General features: G+C 47.6%; 2 protein-coding genes across 8 annotated transcripts in view; one reads left to right on the top strand and one right to left on the bottom strand.

The window, feature by feature from the left end:
* Positions 1–4,040: 4,040 nt before the first annotated feature.
* On the bottom strand, positions 4,041–7,018 carry POLR3K (RNA polymerase III subunit K). The gene is made up of 3 exons (XM_029576913.1): positions 6,838–7,018; positions 5,299–5,386; positions 4,041–4,468 (listed from the first exon to the last, which is right to left on the bottom strand). The coding sequence occupies exons 1-3, from the start codon at positions 6,946–6,948 to the stop codon at positions 4,341–4,343; spliced, it is 327 nt and encodes a 108-aa protein (XP_029432773.1). The 5' UTR covers positions 6,949–7,018; the 3' UTR covers positions 4,041–4,340.
* Positions 7,019–7,090: 72 nt separating this feature from the next.
* Positions 7,091–20,022, top strand: part of SNRNP25 (small nuclear ribonucleoprotein U11/U12 subunit 25) — a 32,459-nt gene continuing 19,527 nt past the window's right edge. Inside the window, exons 1-6 of one of the 7 annotated variants that reach the window (XM_029576908.1) lie at positions 7,091–7,241; positions 9,073–9,258; positions 12,246–12,336; positions 12,571–12,676; positions 12,810–12,884; positions 18,710–18,776. In XM_029576908.1, coding sequence (XP_029432768.1) covers positions 9,076–9,258; positions 12,246–12,336; positions 12,571–12,676; positions 12,810–12,884; positions 18,710–18,767 — 513 coding nt within the window. In that variant the 5' untranslated portion in view covers positions 7,091–7,241; positions 9,073–9,075 and the 3' untranslated portion in view covers positions 18,768–18,776. Of the gene's footprint in view, positions 7,361–9,038; positions 9,259–12,245; positions 12,337–12,570; positions 12,677–12,809; positions 12,885–18,709; positions 18,777–20,022 lie in introns of all 7 variants that reach the window. The other 6 variants (XM_029576907.1, XM_029576909.1, XM_029576911.1 and 3 more) reach the window with 6 other exon arrangements.

Raw genomic sequence — 20,022 nt, 5'->3', positions numbered from 1 at the left:
ACCGGTTTCCACCGCGAGAGTAGCGCCATCTGTAGGGGCCTCAGGTGTGCAAAGGCCCAAGGTACCAGGTTGATTGCGAAGGCCATCGAACCCAGGATCTGCAGGTAATCCCTCGCTATTGGGACCTGGAGAGCGGCAAAATGGAGGATTTGCTCCCTCAGCGACTGGGCCTTGTCCGGCCGCAAGAAGACTTTGCCTTGAGCTGTGTCGAAGCGTGCTCCGAGAAAGTCCAGCTGCCGAGACGGAAGGAGACTGCTCTTGCCGAAGTTGACTACCCAGCCGAGAGACTGCAGAAATTCGACCACCCGGTCGACCGCCTGTCGCCCCTGCGAAAGGGACTTCGCTCGGATGAGCCAATCGTCCAGGTAAGGATGTACTAGAATGCCCTCCCGTCGGAGCGCAGCCGCCACCACCACCATGATCTTGGTGAACGTCCTGGGTGCCGTTGCCAACCCGAAGGGGAGGGCCTGGAACTGGAAGTGCTGTCCCAGTATCTTGAAGCGGAGGAGCCTGTGATGGGCCGGATATATCGGAATGTGTAAGTAGGCTTCCGTCAGATCCAGGGAAGCTAGGAACTCCCCCGGATGAACGGCCGCTATGACCGAGCGGAGGGTTTCCATGCGAAACCGGGGTATCCAGAGGACCTTGTTGATTTCCTTGAGATCTAAAATGGGACGGAAGGATCCATCCTTCTTGGGCACCACGAAGTAGATGGAATAATGACCCGAGCCCACCTCTCCGGAGGGGACGGGTGAGATGGCCCCCAGGGCTAGGAGCCGGTCCAGCGTGCTTTGTACTCCTAGACGTTTGTGACTTGACCCGCAGGGCGAGAAGACGAATCTGTCTTTGGGGCGATGCCGCAAATCCAACGCGTAACCGTGCCTTAGAATATCCAGGACCCATTGATCCGTGGTGATGTTGGCCCACTCCTCGTAAAACCAGGCTAGTCGTCCACCGATCTTCGGGAGGGGGGAGTGGGCCGGCCTGACATCATTGGTTGGGCTTGCCGGAAGCTCCCTGCGCCGAGGAATCCCTTGGTGGTCTGCGGCCACGAAAGGACCGGGTCCAAGACTGAGACCTGTTCGAGGGGTTTCTCGGACCCTGGGGCTTGGAGCTCCGAAATCGCCGTTGAGAGCGGGACCGATTCCTGGAGAAGGAATTGGACGGACGATATGACCTCTGGCGGTCCTCGGGTAACCTATGTACGGAGTTTTCCCCCAGGGATTTAATGATCTGGTCAAGATCCTCGCCGAAAAGGAACCTACCCTTAAAGGGTAGAGAACCTAGGCTGGACTTGGACGAGGCGTCCGCCGCCCAATTCCGAAGCCACAGCAGTCGCCTGGCGGAAACCGCCGAAACCATGGTCCTCGCCAGGACCCGCAGCAAGTCGTGGAGAGCATCGGCCCCGTAGGCAATGACGGCTTCCAGCCTGTCCGCTTGCGCCGCTTCCTCAGGTGGCAATTGCTGTGAAGTAAGGAGCTGCTGCACCCACCGTAGCCCCGCACGCTGGGTGAGTGAACCACAAATAGCTGCGCGGACCCCCAGCGCAGAGACCTCGAAGATCTTCTTGAGGCAGACTTCCAACTTCCTGTCTTGGACATCGCGGAGGGCCGTTCCCCCTGTAACGGGAATCGTGGTCCTCTTGGTGACGGCAGAGACTGCCGAGTCGACCTTGGGTACTTTAAGCAGGTCCAAGAAGTCTCCGGGAAGAGGGTAGAGCTTGTCCATGGCTCTGCCCACTCTGAGCGACGCCTCCGGCGTGTCCCATTCCCGTACCAAAAGGTGTAGGAAAGACTCATGAATCGGGAACGTTCGCGCCCGGGGACGTAGGCCCGCCAGGACAGGGTCCCCTTTGGAGCTTGCTGAGGCTACGGAGGGAGCCGGAAGCCCAGGCGGTTCGACGGGCGGGTCGAGATCCAATTCCTGGAGGACGTGTGGGATGAGGTCAGACAGCTCCTCCTTTCGGAAGATCCGGAGCACCCGTGGGTCGTCACACTCCAGGTGCGCTGCCAGGACCGAATCCTCATCAGCCGTCGAAGCCGGGTCACTTCCAGGGTCCTGCGGTGGGGTCGCTCCGCTGGGTGGAAGAGCCAGGAGCGTCTTCTGGCCGGCCCCCGAGGGCGCTGGATTGGCCCCCCCCACCCCCACCAGCCGGGGCATCTTCGCGGGCGTGGGGTTCGCTTGGCCACCGCCGGGCGACCCCCCCACCGGCTGCAGACTCTGGCGGTACGCCTGGTGCATTAGAAGAACAAAATCCGCCGTAAACCCCCCTGCCGGTGGGGGGACGGCGAGGGCAAGGTCCGTGGAGGGGCCCGAAGCGATGGGGGGAGAGGATGGGGCTCGAATCGGCCTCAAGCGCGGCGAAAATCCATGCTGTGACTCCTCAGCTTCCGAGTCAGCAGCGCTCTCTAGCTCCAAGATGGCCGCCGCTCCCGCCAAAGGAGGGGGCGGGGCCCTTCCCTTCAAGCCGCGGCGCTCCGAGCCTGACGGCGAAAAAGGCGGGGAAGACGGCCCGGACTCCCCCCCGGGGAGAGCGACGCCGGAGGAGACATCCCGCGATCCGCCCTGCCCCGGGTCGGCGCCCGGAGCCCCCTGAAAGCGCTGCATGGCGTCCGGTCGGGAGGGAGAACCCCTTCAGGGACTGCCCCTGGGGCCGGATCCGGGGAAACCGCGCCGCGGGAGGAGCGGGCTCGTCCGCCCAGGCTCAACTCCGAGAACCCTCCCCTCAGGAGCAGCAGGGGAATGGGACTTCCCTGCTGCCGCGGCCCCGGGGAATGAAACTTCGCAGGGCCGAGGGGGAGGGGTTCGAATCGCGGCGCTCCGAACAGGGGAGAGACTGGCTCCACCAGCGTGCCCCTGAGCCGTCCGACGGCGAAGCTGTGAAGAAAAAACTAACAGCAACACAAAAACTTACCGCCGGAGAGAGGAGGAAACAACAGAAGAACAGAAGACAGACAAATGAGAAAGCAGTCCCGCTGGCAAGCTAACCAGGGCTGCGAGACCCGGGCAGGGGCTCAGAGAGACTCCCTGAGAAGAGAAAATTTTTTTTTTTTTTTTTTTTTTTAAACTCTATTTAATAATTTAGAACCCAGGCCTGCTTGATCCTGTCCTGAAAAGAAAAAGATAGAAATAGTGGGGCAGAAGCCACCAACTGGGGAAGCAAAGGTTCCCCCACTCGCATCTGCTGGAGTCAGAGAGATACTGAGGATCCCTAGAGGGTGCACCTGCTTATATGTCAGCACCCTCGGAAGTTTGCTCTGACTCCATCTGCTGGACGGGGGACATAACCCACGGTCTGGACTGATCCTAGTACGTACAGGGAAGGAGTAATCACCAGACCCCTGGACAGAGGTAATATGACCTCCCACTTACTGCTCGTGCTACCTTTTTTATATATCCAAACATACGACCGCCTTTGAGCTTCTTTATTACTCCAATTGGCCACATTTGCGTACTACAAAGCAAGTACCATTTTTACATTAGTACATACTTTATGGATTTTATTTTTAATTTTAGAAATGCAGCATGGCCTGCAGTAAACAGTCAATTTGCACAGGTAGCAGGGGTGGAAATATATTTAGAAAAAACTTGGGCACCAGTCAAAATGCCACAAAAAATGTTTCTTATTTTCTTGCTTTTTTGCTGTTGCTTATTTAGTTTGGCTTTTATTTATTTTTTCCACTTTTCTGAATTTTAGGCACCAAGTGACTTGGATCTCTTGATTCTTCCAGGCCTTCAGAAGCGTGTCACATAATCATGCAATTTGATTTGCTAATCATCCCCTGGTGTGATACAATGACTGTATTTATGTGAGAGAGCAAGCAGACAGACAGAGCCATTAAGAACTGCTACTATTTTACATGGTCCTCTGCTGGGACCATAGTGACTCACTTTCCCTAGGATGCTAACGTGAGTTTTTGCATTGAATTCACAAAAGGCCCAACTCCTATTTTATGTCTATGGAGAAGACCTACACCAATCAAACCCAAAGTATCATTTTTCAGTAACACCCCTTGATACAATGACAAATCACCATGGAATTGCTTATTAAAAGTTTTTTACTGGGATGTATTTACATGCCATCCAAGACAAATATACAGAAAAACAAAGACATTTATTTTAGCCTTGTTCCATGCAAAACTATTTACACAAAATCAAGAAAAGCACTCTCTTCATAATTTACCAAAGAAATTCTGCTGCAACACATTTCTTCCTTCTGAAACACTTTGGAGAATAATTCCTTACAGGAGATCCTTTTAGGTTGATTTACAAAAGATGTTTTCTGCTCTGAGTCTATGCAGAAATGCTTGGAGAATTGGGGCTCTTTGATGGGTTTACGGTTAGTCTCTCCACCTGTGGCCGCAATACACATTACAGCACTTGTAGAACGTGGTCATGGGTTCATCAGCAGAGCGCGTCTGAAGCTGCATGAAGAATGCACGTGGATGCTCACATTTGGGACATTTTTCTGTAACAAATAAGAGAAACCATAAATTAAATTAGTACTCTACTAAATCAGCATGCCAACATACTTGGCTTGAACATTGTTCATGTTAAAATGTTTTCAAATCCAGCAAGATGCAGCCTTCAAAGTTGAAAAACAGAGGTGAAATAGTTTTCTCCATCACAGGGGGCTGCACTCTGGGCTACTCTTAACTCCCATTTGGGTCTCATCAGACAGTGGCTCCCAGAGTACAAATTTACTATAATGGGTGCCGTATAGAAGATGAGAGGAAGCAGAGCGGTTATGCTGCATGTACACCACCAACTTGTAGCAGAAATAACTTAATGCGGTAGTATTTTCTCCTCTGAATGGGAACTCTGTGCCATATTTTAGGACTATCCATTCTTAGAGGACATTTCAACACTGTTAACCATGTGAAGTGTTTTTCAAAGTCATTATAATAATCAATAAACAAGTTTTACTATCTTACAAACTTTTGCATGACGTTCCAATCGTACATACATGTACTGATGCTAATGCAATGTACAATATGCCTCTCCTTTCCCTTCAAAAATCAAAATGATCTTGTAAGAGCAAAGAAATGCTAATTTACACTGCAGTCATTTTAGGTTGTGACACCTTTTGACAAGACCAATAAAAAAAAATGTTTAAGTTGGTTCTTGTCCTCTAACAGCTGAAGAACTTGTGGTTTTGGAAGATAATCTTTTTGTTGGTCCAGTCTAAAGGTAAGAAGCCAGTTTTCTCCAGGACCAGTATCACTCCTAGTGCTGCACTAAAGAACTCAATTAAGAACATGCCATGCTACAACTACAGTGCGGGCTTTGACAGCTAACCTGCTGTAGAGTCCACATTTTCCCAGGCTGCAGCTCCTCCCAATACATCATCAACCTCCTTGAGTTTGGGATATTTTCTGCTGGTTACCTAGTTGGAATAAGAAAAAGATACAATTCGAAAGGATACATTCAAACTAATCTTAAGAACATAAGAAATTGCCATGCTGGGTCAGGCCAAGGGTCCATCAAGCCCAGCATCCTGTTTCCAACAGAGGTTAAACCAGGCCACAAGAACCTGGCAATTACCCAAACACTTAGTAGATCCCATATTACTGATGCAATTAATAGCAGTGGCTATTCCCTAAATAAACTTGATTAATAGCTGTTAATGGACTTCTCCTCCAAGAACTTATCCAAACCTTTTTTGAACCCAGCTATCCTAACTGCACTAACCACATCCTTGGTCAACAAATTCCAGAGCTGTATTGTGCGTTGAGTGAAAAAGAATTTTCTCCGATTAGTCTTAAATGTGCTACTTGCTAACTTCATGGAATGCCCCCTAATCCTTCTATTATTCAAAAGTGTAAATAACTGATTCACATCTACTCATGCAAGACCTCTCATGATTTTAAAGACCTCTATCATATTCCCCCTCAGCTGTCTCTTCTCCAAGCTGAATAGCCCTAACCTCTTCAGCCTTTCCTCATAGGGGAGCTGTTCCATCCCCTTTATCATTTTGGTTGCCCTTCTCTGTACCTTCTCTATTGCAACTATATCTTTTTTGAGATGTGGCTACCAGAATTGTACACAGTACTCAAGGTGCGGACTCACCATGGAGCGATACAGAGGCATTATGACATTTTCTGATTTAGTAACCAATCCCGCCATAATAATTCCTAACATTCTGTTTGCTTTTTTGACTGCTGCAGCACACTGAACCGATGACTTCAATGTGTTATCCACTATGATGCCTAGATCTTTTTCCTGAGTGGTAGCTCCTAATATGGAACCTAACATCCTGTAACTACAGCAAGGGTTATTTTTCCCTATATGCAACACCTTGCACTTGTCCACATTAAATTTCATCTGCCCTTTGGATGCCCAATCTTCCAGTCTCGCAAGGTCCTCCTGTAATGTATCATAATCTTACCTATATATTGCCTTTATATTAAAACTAAAACATGGGACTCTGCAGATTAAATACAGTAATCATATAAATAAACACGACTATGAGTATTAGAGTTTGACGTTTAGGCGTAAAACTGTTGAATTTCGTTTTAGTATATCAATTGTTTATTCTGTAGGTCTCATCTGCATGGCTATATTACCTGAATGGAGGACACATTTTAAAACTTTTTGCTTGCTTCCTTCCCGCAAAGGTCCGCTTTTCCATTTAAAAGGTAAAAAACCCAAACATTTGGCAAAGCTGTAGCTCTTTCAATGAAGTATTTTAACACTGTATCAATGCTTTGAACTAGAAGTTTTTTACAACCTGCAGCAGAAGGGACCCACCCATTGCATCACTGCAGTGATCAATAGAGCTCCAGCAATTAACTGCTGCTCTGCGTATCGCACGGCCAGCGGCAGCCCAACACCTACCTTTCGAGTCACGTTGTGCACATAAGGGCAGGTATTGCAGGCAAACCGGTAACATTTCTGCCCTTCTTCTACGATCAGCACATTCCCGCACGTGGGGCAAAACAATAACATAACCCACCATCAGCAGCACAACCTCACCCTTCGAGACCGCTTCCGGCTGACGTAAAAGGCTAACAGCTGCGTGCTTCCGGCTAAGGGGAGGGGCTTGTGCTTGGAAACGCAAAGCATACTAGCGGCGTTTGCGTTTCAAGCCTCCTTCTGGCTCCCGGAGCACGTGAGGAAGGTGTTTGGCTGTGAGCTGCCTGACGTAGCTTGGGCGGCGCATGTGTGCAGGAAGTCTGGAGCTCGGATAGCTGTGAGGGATTGGGTGATGCGAGAAGTGGCTCCTTCCGGGAAAGCTTAATGTAAGGCCAGGATCGCAGCGAGTTTTGCGCAGAGAGGGACCCATGGGAAGTGATAGTGGATCTCTTGCAGAAATCGCTGACTACTAAGCACATTAGCCATCGCCAGGTTAGATTGCCTGGCAATAGATATCTTGCTTTCAGACTCAGATTGGATGAAAGTTTTCAAAGGGCACAGTGCTGTCCTTATTTATTTCTAAAGTTATTAGATTTCGCTTATATTGGACATATATTATATTGTTACTTATGGTAAATGGAAGCAGAGGAGAGATAAAATGGTCAGATGGAGATTAATTTGCAGATGAGAACCTTTCACCCAGAAATCAAGACTTCTGCAGACAACAGTTCTGTGCTCTTCAAATTAGAGTAGCCCCCTTCTCTATTTTGGTTCATTTTAGAGGCTGGTATGCATATGAAGACGGGGAAATTAGAGTGTATAAAAATTGCTGTGTCTTTTTGATGTAACACTTTAAATTAGAAGAACAAAGGATGATGAATGAATGAAATATCTTTCTTGAGGAGGTGGTGGAGACAAGGATAGAATCTAAATTCAAGAAAGCATAGGACAAGACAGTCGTTTTCTGAGGGAGTGGTAAGGATTTTAGAGGTGAGCAGTTGTGTGGATGGGCAGACTAGACAGATGGTATAAGTCTTTTTTCGTCATAATGTTTCTCTTTCTAAATTGTATGTAGAGCAGTGGTTCCCAACCTGGGGTCTGTGAAACCATCACAGGGGGTCTGCCAGAAGAGAGGCGATTGAAGTGCAGCTGCTGAGAAAACGAGCAGGCAGACCTACTCTCTCAGGAGCTCTGCTCTAATGCTGCTGCTGGCTGATTCCACTGCCTGACCCCAGGTTCCCTGTATGTACCTGGATCAGTCCAGACTCCTGGGTTTTGCCTCTCCTCCAGCAGATGGAGACCGAGAAGTTTTGACAGATTCTCAAGGCTGATCACTACCTTGAGGATCATTTTGAAATCCCTACATGTAAAGTCTGTGGGCTTTAAGTACTTGCAGTGCCACTAGCCCCTGAATGTTTAAAGGGATACTTCATAGGGAGTATCCTTTTGAAAATTTGCTTGCAGGCCCCTGGAATACAAAGTACAAAATTTGCTGGGGGAAGCTGCAAGAGAAAGAGACTGGTAGATGAGGGGGGGGGGGCTGAGTGGGAAAGGCTGGTGATTTGATTGCTGGAGGGGAGATAAACTGGTGAGGGAGGGCCTTTGGCTGGCAGAACAGGGAGGGAGAGACTGGTGCGGAGGAACTGAGAGAGAAAAATTAGTAGGGAAGGGCTGAGAAGAGAAATTGGTGAGGTGTGAGCTGGGGGTAAGACTAGTAAACGTGCTGGGATGAGAGAAACTGGTGAGGAGGGTATGGGGATTAAAATACTGATAGGGTGAGGCTGGGCAGGAGCTGAGCGGGAGAGACTTGTAGAAAGGGACTGGTGCAAAGAATGGTGATAGGAAAGAAATTTATGGGGAGGGACTGGGGAGAGAGACTCGTATGGAGAAGAGTTGGGGAGAGAAAAACTCATGGGGGGGCTGACTGATGGCGAAGCACAGGACTGGTGTGGACAGGATGGGAGACCCTAAAACTTTTGGATGTTGAAAGGGGATCCCTGTGCCCAAAAAGGTTGGGAACCTCTGTTGTAGAGCCTCCTAGCCCTACCAAGAGTGACATTATTGTGTGTATATATATATATATATATATATATATATATATATATATACTGATACATATCTAAATGAACTTTTTTCAGACTTGTAATCTACAAGTGTACTTGATAACAGTAGTTATATTTTAGGCATCTAGGTGTGAAGTGTTCTGATGTGCCATAGGGAATGGATGAGACAGCAGACGATTTGCCAGAGAAACCTGTAGTGAAAGAAGAGGCAACTTTCACTGATGAGCAACAGGAAGAGGAAGAAGAAGATGAGTTGCCGCATGCAGAAGTTGTAGATATATTTCAGGAAGGCCTGGCAATGATCGTGCAAGACCCTTTGTTGTGCGATTTGCCTATCCAGGTAATGAATATGTGAAAAATTTCAAGACCTACGTTTCAAAGGCTAATTACTTGGGCTGCTGGATGAGTGATATGGATAAATGAAATGTCCTCTGAAATCATGGAAGGGGCTGTTAAATTACTTTATGCATGCTACGTCGCAGAAGTTTAGGAGATGAGGGACGGGGCATGGGTCCTTTTTTGCTCTGTTGGATTCTGTGAAAATATTTTCAGCGGCAAGCCTAATGAAGACACTGGACATCATTATTCTGTAAGTCCAATCACTGTAAAGCTTTAGGGTTCGCAGATGGATATGCAAATGCTTAGATAAGACAAGTTATCATTTCTGCCCAGCAGTCAGGAAGAGATTCTTTTTAGCACACTAGGATAATCAAGAACCCTGGTCTTCAGTGGGAGCTCATGGAAAAATGTGTTATTACAATCTGAGAGACTGTGGCTTGATCCTTAAATTTAGCCCTTGGAGGTAACATAATAAACAATGGCAGATAAAGCCCAAAATGGCCCATCTGGTCTATCTGCTCTGCTTTTTGTACAAGTTTTGGTTGCAGAATTTCTCCTGTGGATTTTTTTCTTCCAGAAGTTGTGGGAAATTAAATTCTGAGACAAAAGATGCTCTTTTTCAAAAAATCTGAAAGCAGCTGCCTACTTGGCTTTTGACACTATTTTGCCCTGACTTTGCTCACATCTGGGGTGTTAGTGCTGGACAGAGTGCATTCCTCTCTGGCTGCTTTTTTGTATGCTGCCAAGTGGGAAACCTGGGCTCAGGCTCCTGAATTTGCGTTTCTCCGACTGGCAGGAGCTTGTTTCCAGTCCGAAACCTGGATGTTTTATCTGGCTTTCAGCTATAGGAGCTCGCTCAGCGCATATCCTAGGTAGGAAGCTACAGGAGGTGATGCAGCTGGGATCAGTGGTGAGAGATGGAAAGGATTAAGGAGATAGTTCTAGCAGGAGAGGATAAACAGAACTCTCCTATCTAAAAGAACAGTACTTTAATAATTTCACAAAGGTCTCATACAGTTTTGTACCCTATTTAGGAGCCTAATAAACTTTAACATGCATGATCAATAAGGCCCATATTTTGCATGCTAAAAATAGCACCAGTCCCTTCCTCCAACAAACCGGACCTCCTAACCCCCTCTGCACCCCTGTAGAAGATGAACTCGCCCATCTGAAGAGTCTCAGGTCTTCGTGCACAGGAGAGAAGGCAAAGCCCTTCTGCCCGCCGTGCTGCTTAATGTCCGATGGCGCCCTTTACTAAAGAGGAGTGCTGGAGGCAGGATGGCATTGCCTTCCCTCTTGCCTGTGAAGACCTGGGACCCCCCTCCAGCAGGGTGAGTTCATCTTCCAGAAGGTTCAGGGGCAAGGACGCTGAATGGTTTGGGAGGGCACTAATGACTTGGGGATAGTCCAGTACTGTGGGGGAGAGGTGGGGCTTTTGGTTCTGCAGGGGGACGGGTGGAATGTTAGCTGCTAGGGGTGATAAAGGAGGAAAGGGCTGGGAAGGCCCAGACGGAGCTTGTTCTTGCTCTGTGCTTGAGGGATGCCCCAGCAGGTCCTGCATGTAACTGAAGGAGGGAGGAAATTCTTGGTTCTAACCAGCCTGTTCACTTTGGGCCAACTAGCAGTGGACATTTCAGATGGTAGCGTACAGGGTATGTGTTTGGAGTTACCATGTCATGGCCATATCTTGCCTTGATATGGTAACTCTACTATCATGGCCTCAAACGGGTGGCCAGAATTTATTGTGCTCCTGCCGAAATTCTTCGCATAGCAGCTCTCACTGAAATCTGTTCAGCGTGTTTCACTGCATAGGCGTCTTCCATTTTGGACAAATAGGGGGTAACTTTCAAACGGATTTACATGCCTATATCCTGGTTTATGCATGTAAAGCTGCTTTAAAAATATGGGCCGAAGTCAATGGGTACAATGTACTTTAGCTCTACATAGGTTATTGAAAATGACCCTCACGCAGTAGCACGGTTACTGCGTTATTCCTTTCAGATATGTAAAAAAATAAAGGTCAATAAATTAATTTTGCACTGACATAATGAAGAGAATATAACAAGCTAGTCAGAAATATATTAAGTCACCTGCAGCTTGCTTGTTGGCCTTTATTTTCCATTTACAGGCCGATGCAATATAATGCGCTCAGGCTCACGCACCGGGTAACACTCTATTGGATACACGTTTTGGATGCGCTAAAATAACCCCGATGCAATACGGGGATTAGCGCGTCCGCTCAAGCATCCAGCTCGTGTCCGCTCGAGCATCCAGCCAATAGCGCTTATTACATGCAAATTCCATGTGGATGAGGTTATTACCCAGCAATGCCAAAAATTGCTGCACGGCCAGGGCCATGCTCAAGAGCTCAAAAAACCCCCCTAATCCTGCTTTCTGTGGTTCCTCAGAGAGGGAACCACTGAAAGTAGCATCCTCAAGGTCTGGCCCAATTAGAACCCCTGCCAGTAGTGAATGAAGGAATGAATAAATTAATATTAAGCATTGGGCACTTACTATTAATTTATTCACTCCACTTACTGCCGATTGGTCCATTCATTGTCACATGTCAGTGAAAGGACCAATCCCCTTCCAGAAGGCTGTCCTTTGTCTGACAAGTTATCAGTGAAAAGGACCAATCGGGTACAGCCCTGCTGGGGGTGGGGAAGGGAGCTCTGGCCAGGCTGTTGTGGGCGCACAGCCACCTCTCCTGGGTGCCCGATGCAGAGTGCTAGGGCCACACAGATTACCCATTGCGTATCCCTTTTAGCGTGGCAGCTCATTGCATTGAGCACCCAGGAGAGGTGAATGTGCGTACATTAAAAAAAAATGTGCAGCCAGTTTGGCTGCACATTTTTCACACAATGATATTGCATTGGCCTGTGAGACCTAATTCAAACATCATTATATAGATCCTACTAACCTTAAAGTCATTATTATGGGTATGAACTCTTGCATTCGTGCTAGTGTTTCAAATACTTTTCTCTCTAGGTTACTCTAGAGGAAATAAACTCGCAGATTGCTCTGGAATATGGTCAAGCAATGACAGTGAAAGTGAGCAAGGCGGATGGAGAAGTGATGCGTAAGTGCTTTATAGGTCTTGTTCTTTAAATCCCGGCAGCACGGTGGAGGTCTCTGACTAGCAGAGATGGTAGAGGGGGGAGCTGGTTCCTTGTCTGCCTGGCTGGGAACCTATAATGGACTGAAACTTGATGTAAAGGTTACACAAGCCCGGATTCCTGTACATGCCTGATTATTATTTGGAGGGGTGGAGGATGCCCTACCACAGATGATAGTTTGCTCTCTTCTCTTCCAGCTGTTGTCGTCATTCAGAATGCCACTGTTTTCGATTTGAAGAAAGCAATTCAGAGATATGTGCAACTGAAGCAGGAACGTGAAGGAGGGGTGCAGTTCATTAGCTGGTGAGCCCTTTGTCATTCCTATTTACAGAACAGAAAATGGGAAAATCGGCCAAGGGCCCTACCTGGCAGGCAAATGTGCTCTTATGCCCCTGAAACTGGAACTTGGACAGCGGATCTCATTTTTCCATTACAGGAAGTACGTATGGCGGACCTACCAGTTAAGTTATGCTGGAGAAAAGTTAACTGAAGACAAGAAGAAACTTAAAGAGTGAGTGAGATGTGCAAATTTAACTTTTTTTTTCTCAGGGTACGGTTTTCTTTATGAACCTGTCCCTCCTGATTCAGTGGGGAGGCATCCAGTGCAAAGAGAAGCCTTCTGATTTACAGGATATTCAGCTTTAGGGCTTATCAATCTTCTGCCATATTAAGTATTTGTTTTCCTTTCCTTGCTTATTTTACAGCAGATAAGAGAGCTGAGTGTGCAGTTGGTCTACAGAACACTTTGTTTTGGCAAGACGGCTGACAAGCACATTTAAGAAAAATAGTATATATTACTTAAACATTGAGTGTTTTTGGCTTGCTTATGATGATCTCAGTGACTGCCATAACAGTTGGAGCTAACTTTTGGTATAAAATATCCTTTTTCACTCTTCTTTTTTTTCCAGATGTTTAATATTTTTTGGTTAATTCTATTATCTGGAAAAAAAATACAAACATTTAAAAAAAGGAGGCACATGTAAAGTTTGGGTGATTTATTTATATTTTAGCATGATCCATAAGTCTTTTGTTCATGGACTAGCGAGCAGTGTAAACATCACCAGTCCCCAATTTTTCTTTTCTCAAAATTTGTTGGGGGGGGGGGGGGGAGGGCGGTAGCTTGGTGCTCAGTCAGTTTACATGAAGCTGCTGCTTTCAAGAGCTGGCATACCTCCCTACTGGGTGCGGATGCTGGCTGTTGCACTATACAAGGGGGCTATCACTTCATTTTTCTTACTGGTTATTCCTCTCTCTATGCAGTCCCGCATTCTTCTGGGTTTAGCTATGGCCTTGTCACACTGCTTCGCCGACTTCAGATTGCTAGACACTCTCACCCCAAGGTCCCTCTCTTACTCCATGCACACACAGCCCTTCACCCCCCAAGACATGCAGCTCTTTTGGCTTACCACACCCCAGATGCTCGAGTCTGTGCTTCTTGATTGAATCCCAACTGCAATATCATCCACCACCATTCAAGCTTCCTTAAATCATGTCTCATTCTCTCTCCTTCTTCCGGCGTGTCCATTCTGTTGCAGATCTTAGTATCATCCGCAAAAAGACACACTTTACCTTTTATCCCTTTTGCAGTGTCACTCACAAAGATACTGAACAGGACCGGTCCCAACACCGATCCTTGCGGCACTCTGCTTAACACTGCTCTCACTTCAGAGTAGGTTCCATTTACCATTACACGCTGTCTTCTATCCATCAACCAGTTTGTAATCCAGGCCACCACCTTGGTGCTTAGTCACAAGCTTCTCATTTTAATTTACAAGCCTCCTATGCAGGATCGTATCAAAAGCTTTGCTGAAATCCAAGTAGATGACATTGAGCACTCTTCCTTAATCCAATTCCTTAGTTATCCAATCAAAAAAGTCAATCAGATTCGTTTGACATGATCTTCCTCTGGTGAATCCATGCTGCCTCTGGTCCAGCAAGTCTTCTGACTGGAGCTAGTTAACTATTCTTTCCTTTAGCAGCATTTCCATTAACTTCACCTCAGTGGTTGGGAAAAGTAACGGCCTGTAGTTTCCAGCCTCCTCTCTGCTCCGGCTCTTGTGAAGCGGGACCATCAGCGCTCTTCTCCAGTCAATCAACACCACTTCCATTTCCAGGGATCTATTGAAAGATCACCTAGCGGACCCGCCAGCACATCTCTGAACGCCCTTAGTAGCTTGGGATGAACCTCATCAGGCCCCTTGGCTTTGTCCACTTTCAATTTTCCTAGCTCTTCTGGAAATGGAGTTTTGTTTACTCCACCCTCCTCCATTTTCTTATTAAAATAACGATGTTCCTTCTCCAGGGCCGTCTTTAGTGAACACCGCACTGACTTGATCTGGACTTCAGGTAGGATATGGTTTCTATGGTTGCAGCGCGGAGACTCCTATGGCTATGAAATTGGTTGGCAGATATGTGGTCTAAAGCCCAGTTGTCTAACCTCCCCTTCAAGGGCAAGTTGCTCTTTGGGAAGGATCTGGAGCAGCTCACGAAGCAGTTGGGGGGAGTCTAAGGGTAATAAGTTGCCGGAGGACAGGAAAGCCACCAAGAAGTCTTTCCTGCCGTGTGCTCAATTTCGAGAGGCAAGGAGATTTCACTCTGGCAGGAGCCCTGGTCTGGTGGCGCAAAAACAGAATTCAGGCAGACAGCAGTCCTTTTGAGCCCACCACATACCTCCGAGAGATAGTGACCCCCAGGGGGGAAGTGCAAGCAAGATGGGTAATTGAAGGCGAGCTGGTCCTCTCCTCTCTGATTGCTATCGGAGGGAGGCTGTCCCTCTTTTATGAGGAGTGGACCAGGACCACTTCGGACCAGTGGGTCATGGAAGTGGTAAGAGACGACTACGCCTTCTAATTTTCTTGTCCATTTAGGGATGCCTTTTGTAATCTCACGCTGCATCTCCTAGTACAAATGAGAGGTGGTGCGGGATACTTTGGAACGGCTACAGCTCTTGTGGGCCATTGTTTCAGTACCTCTTAGGTGAGGGAACAGGATCGGAACTCTGTGTGCTTTGTGGTGTCCAAAAAGGAGGGGACGTTTTGGCCCATTCTCGATCTGCAGAAGATCGATGCTGCCTTCTGGGTGGCGCTTTTTCGGATGGAGACTTTGCATACTGTGATAACGGCGGTGTGCAAAGGGGAGTTTCTAGCGTCGAACTTGACGGAAGCCTATCTCCATATCCCCATTTGGGCCAAACCCCACAGGTTCCTGGGGTTCATGGTCCTGAGAGAGTATTTCCAATTTTGGGCCCTTCCCTTTGGGTTGGCAAGAGCGCCACGCATGTTCACAAAGGTGATGGTGGTTGTGGAGGCACTCAGGAAGGAAGGTATCCTGGTGCACCTGTACCTGGACAATTGGCTAGTACTGGCGAAGTTGGAAGTGGAGTGTTATTCAGTGCAGCGGGTCCTGCACCTCCTGGACTCATTGGGCTGGGTGACGAATCTGTTAAAGAGTCATTTGAAGCTGGCCCAGTTGTTGGAATGTCTGGGGGCATGCTTCGATACCCAGAAAGGTTAGGTGTTTCTGACTACAGAGAAGGTAGTCAAGTTGCAGAGTCAGATCCTTCGGCTGCTGCGTCTGTCAGTTCCCAGGGTGTGGGATTCTTTGCATGTCCTAGTTTCCTTGGGCTTTTGCCCATGTGTCCTCTGCAGAGGGCTCTATTATCCCGTTGGGATTCACTTTTGGAGGAATTTCAGCTTCCTTTGCCATTCCCAGAAGATGCCAGGTCCAGTCTCTCGTGGTGGCTCTCTCGGCACAATCTGGAGAAAGGGATGGATCTGGAAGTGTTCAACTGGGTGGTGGTGACCACAGATGCCAGCCTCTCTGATTGAAGGTGATCTGTCAAGGGAAATCAGCCCAGGGTCAGTGGTAGTCAGAGGAGGTGACCTGGTCCATCAATCGACTAGAAAACAGGGCAGTGCACAAAGCATTACTGTCGTTGCTCCTGCTTTTTCACGACAAGTCTGTATGAGTATTCTCGGACAATGCAACAACAGTGGTGTATATCAATCATCAGGGTGGAACAAAGAGTCATCTAGCACTGAAGGCGCAAGAATTGGGCGGAGAAACATCTGGTAGGAATAGCTGCTTCCCATGTCGCCAGAGAGGACAACATGCAGGTGGACTTCCTCAGCAGACAGTGTTTGGATTCGGGGGAGTGCAAGTTGTCGGTGGAGGTCTTCGCCTTGATCCAGGCCAAGTTGGGCAGACCAGTGGTGGATCTCATGGCGACTCCAGGAAATGCAAAGATTGATTGCTTTTTCAGTTGCAGAAGAAAGGTTGGATCGGAGGGCATCAACGTTCTCGTTCAACCGTGGTCAACACATCTATTGCTATACGTGTTTCCACTATGGCCTCTTATAGGTCAAGTGCTGTGGCACATTTAACTTAATCTAGGCAGGGTGATTCTGGTGGCAGTCCAAGGGCAGGGCAGGACCCGTATTTTCAGACAGAGAGGATCGCTTCTGTCTAGTAGCTTGTCTTTTGAGAGGTGACTGCTCCACTTGAAGGGTTATTCGGAGCCTGTGATTGCAACTTTGACATAAGCCAATGATGTGGAAGGCTTCCTTACCTGAAGCAGAGTGTAGAGAGTGGTTGAAGCATGCTGTTTGCAGAACAAGGTGTAACCTTTAAAAGTGGACATTTCTCAGATTCTGGCCGCTTTGCAAAGCAGCTTGGCTAAGGGTTTGGCCTATAATTCTCTGTGTTCAGGTGGCAGCCTTTAGGGTCCCTTCGATGTAGGATTCGGGGGAGACTGTTGGCGTCTCATCCGGATGTGGTTTGTTTCCTCAAGGGAGCAAATCATCTGCGTCGTCCGGTTCGGAAGATGTGTCCAGCTTGGAATCTGAATTTGGCTCTTCGGGTGCTGTATGGTCCCCTTTTGAATCGGTTAGGAGGTCTTCTTTAAAGGATTTAACCCGAAGGCTGTTTGTCTGGTGGCTATCTGTTCAGTTAGCAGGCATTTCCTGCGCTTTTCACAGGAAGAGGTTTCTTTATGAACGGTTCCTTCCTTTTTGCCTAAGGTAGTTTCCTCCTTTCACCTTAACCAGGTGCTCGAGTTACCGGCCTTTGCAAATTCGTCAGTGGATGCTCCTGTAGTGAGGGAGCGTCACTTAATCGATGTGCGATATCTTAAGGTGACAAATGCCTTTCGGAGATCTGATTGTCTTGTTCGGTGGAGCAAAGAAGGGAAATAAGACTTCCAAGAGCACTATTGCACACTGGTTAAAAGAGACGATAGCTTTGGCTTATTTCTGTAAGGGCCGGTTAGTGCCTGAGAGGTTGAGAGTGCATTCCACTAGGGCGCAGGCAACTTTGTCAATTGCTTTCTCCGCAGGAGATTTGTCGGGCAGCGACGTGGTCTTCTCTTCACACTTTTACCAAACATTACCACTTGGACATGTGGGCGCTGGAGGAGGCATCTTTTGGGGAAAGTGTATTGCGCGCAGGTCTTTCGAATTCCCGCCCAGAAGAGGGGCTTGGGTACATCCCATTTGTCTGGACTGATCTGAAGTATGAACAGGAAAGAAAAATGTGGTTCTTACCTGCAAATTTTCATTCCTGAAGTGCAATAGATCAGTTCAGAGACCCGTCCCCATTTTTCTGAAAGACTTCCTCGCTTCTGGATGTGGCTGAGCTGATATATGATATATTCAAATTAATGAGAAGTGTGCATAGTTAAGTATGTGCTTTGTGTTAAGTTATTGGGGCCTAGTTATTCAGGGGGCTCCAACTTTAAGTCTGTTCACCCAAGGTTTATTGGTTTGTTCAGGTAGACATCTTGGCTTGGGTACAGGTCAATAGTGAGGGACCTGCAGGTGGCACACTTGGTTATGTAGCAGTGCCTCAATTTTGTTCTCTGCCTCCATCTGCTGCTAGGGATGTATAAACCCATTTATGTGGACTGATCTGTGGTAATTCAGGAACAAAAATTAACAGGGAAGAACGAATTTTCCTGTATCCTCTTCCCACAGCCTGACTGAAAGGGCTCTGTAAAGTTGCTATAGACAAATTTCCAACATGCATCGATCTGATGTAAATTATCATGGATATTGATGAAATACCATTGCAGAAAGTGAGTTGTTTTCCAAATGCACGTTACACCGGAGTGTGTACACTGTGTGTAATTATTTGAGAATATCATGCCCACCTCAAGAGTACAACGTCTAAGTAGAAGAGGTGGGCTGAAACATTATGCTCACCAGCCCTGCCTGTTGTCCAGGTATTTGGCTGCAGATCAGATTTCAGGAGATGTGATTCATACCCACAGATATGAATATGATTTTTTTTGGTTAAAAAAAAAAGTGCATCATGATTCACACATTGTTTATTTCAATGTAGGTATGGAATTAGAAACAGAGACGAGGTGGTCTTCGTAAAGAAGTTAAGGAAGAAGTAGCATGTATGGGTGAGTTTTCTGCTTGCCTTAAATACCACAACTCTTCTTTCTCTTATTTGGCAGTTAGTTTTCTCTGTATGGAGCGGCCTTTTTGAAAAGCCCGTCCATATAATTAGCTTGCATGCCAGACGACCATTCTTCAGGTTTACCACATTTTTCCTGGCTCTCAGCTCTGTGGCAGACTTTGGTTTACGGCCCTCAGGCCAGGCCTATTGCTGTAATATCCAGACTAGGTATATTGGGGAATCCCAGGATAGTTCATGCAAATGAAGGCTTATGGTACCAGAAACCCAGCTTTGTTTCTGATTAAGCTGGAAGCACAAAGGAGCAGAGGAAACTGCTGAATCCCCTTCCTCAAAAAAGGAAAAGTGTCAAGAAGGATTGATGCAAAAACCAAAATTATCTAAAAAGAAGAATCACTTTTAGCTTTCACACATTTAAGGTTCCCTTGGGATGCTGCCAGCTACTTGTGGCCTGGATTGGCTACCGTTGGAAACAGGATGCTGGGCTTGGACAGTTGGTCTGCCTTATATTCTTAAGATAATTAAGGTAGGCTGGAAACTGCAGTTACATTCTCTGATAATGTAGAAATATATACCTTGCTAAGGTATGTTCATAGATTGTGGTGATTGTCACACATGGTATTCAACTTACTATTAGAGAGAGCTTTGAAATCAGATTGTTTTTTATACCCATTATAAATGGTGCTAAATCCTATGGGGTAGATTTTATAATTTTGCACGAGCGCATACTTTTGTTCGCGCACCAGGCGCGAACAAAAGTATGCTGGATCTTATAAGATACGCGCGTATCTTATAAAATGCGGGGTCGGCGCACGCAAGGGGTGCACATTTGTGCAACTTGCGTGTGCCGAGCCCGGCGCGTGCTGCCTGTTCCCTCCGAGGCCGCTCTGAAATCGAAGCGGCCTCGGAGGGAACTTTCTTTCCACCCCCCCCCTCCCTACCTTTTGTTGGCAGATTTACGCCTGCTGAAAGCAGACGTAAATCTGCGCGCGCCAGCAGGCTGCTGGCGTGCCATCACCCGACCCGGGGGCTGGTCCGGAGGCCTTGACTACGCCCCCGGGCCGGGGACACGCCCCCCGGTCCCGCCCTGGACACGCCCTCCCTGCCCCTTTTACGAAGCCCCGGGACTTACGCGCGTCCCGGGGCTGTGCGCGCGCCGGCGGCCTATGCAAAATAGGCGCATGCAGGGCATTTAAAATCCGGCCCTATAGGTGTGCTTTTAAATCACAACT

This window comes from Rhinatrema bivittatum, chromosome 14, assembly GCF_901001135.1.
Source record: "Rhinatrema bivittatum chromosome 14, aRhiBiv1.1, whole genome shotgun sequence".
NCBI lineage: Eukaryota > Metazoa > Chordata > Amphibia > Gymnophiona > Rhinatrematidae > Rhinatrema > Rhinatrema bivittatum.
Note: the sequence above shows the minus strand (reverse complement) of the source record. Positions and strands in the feature narration are given on the sequence as shown.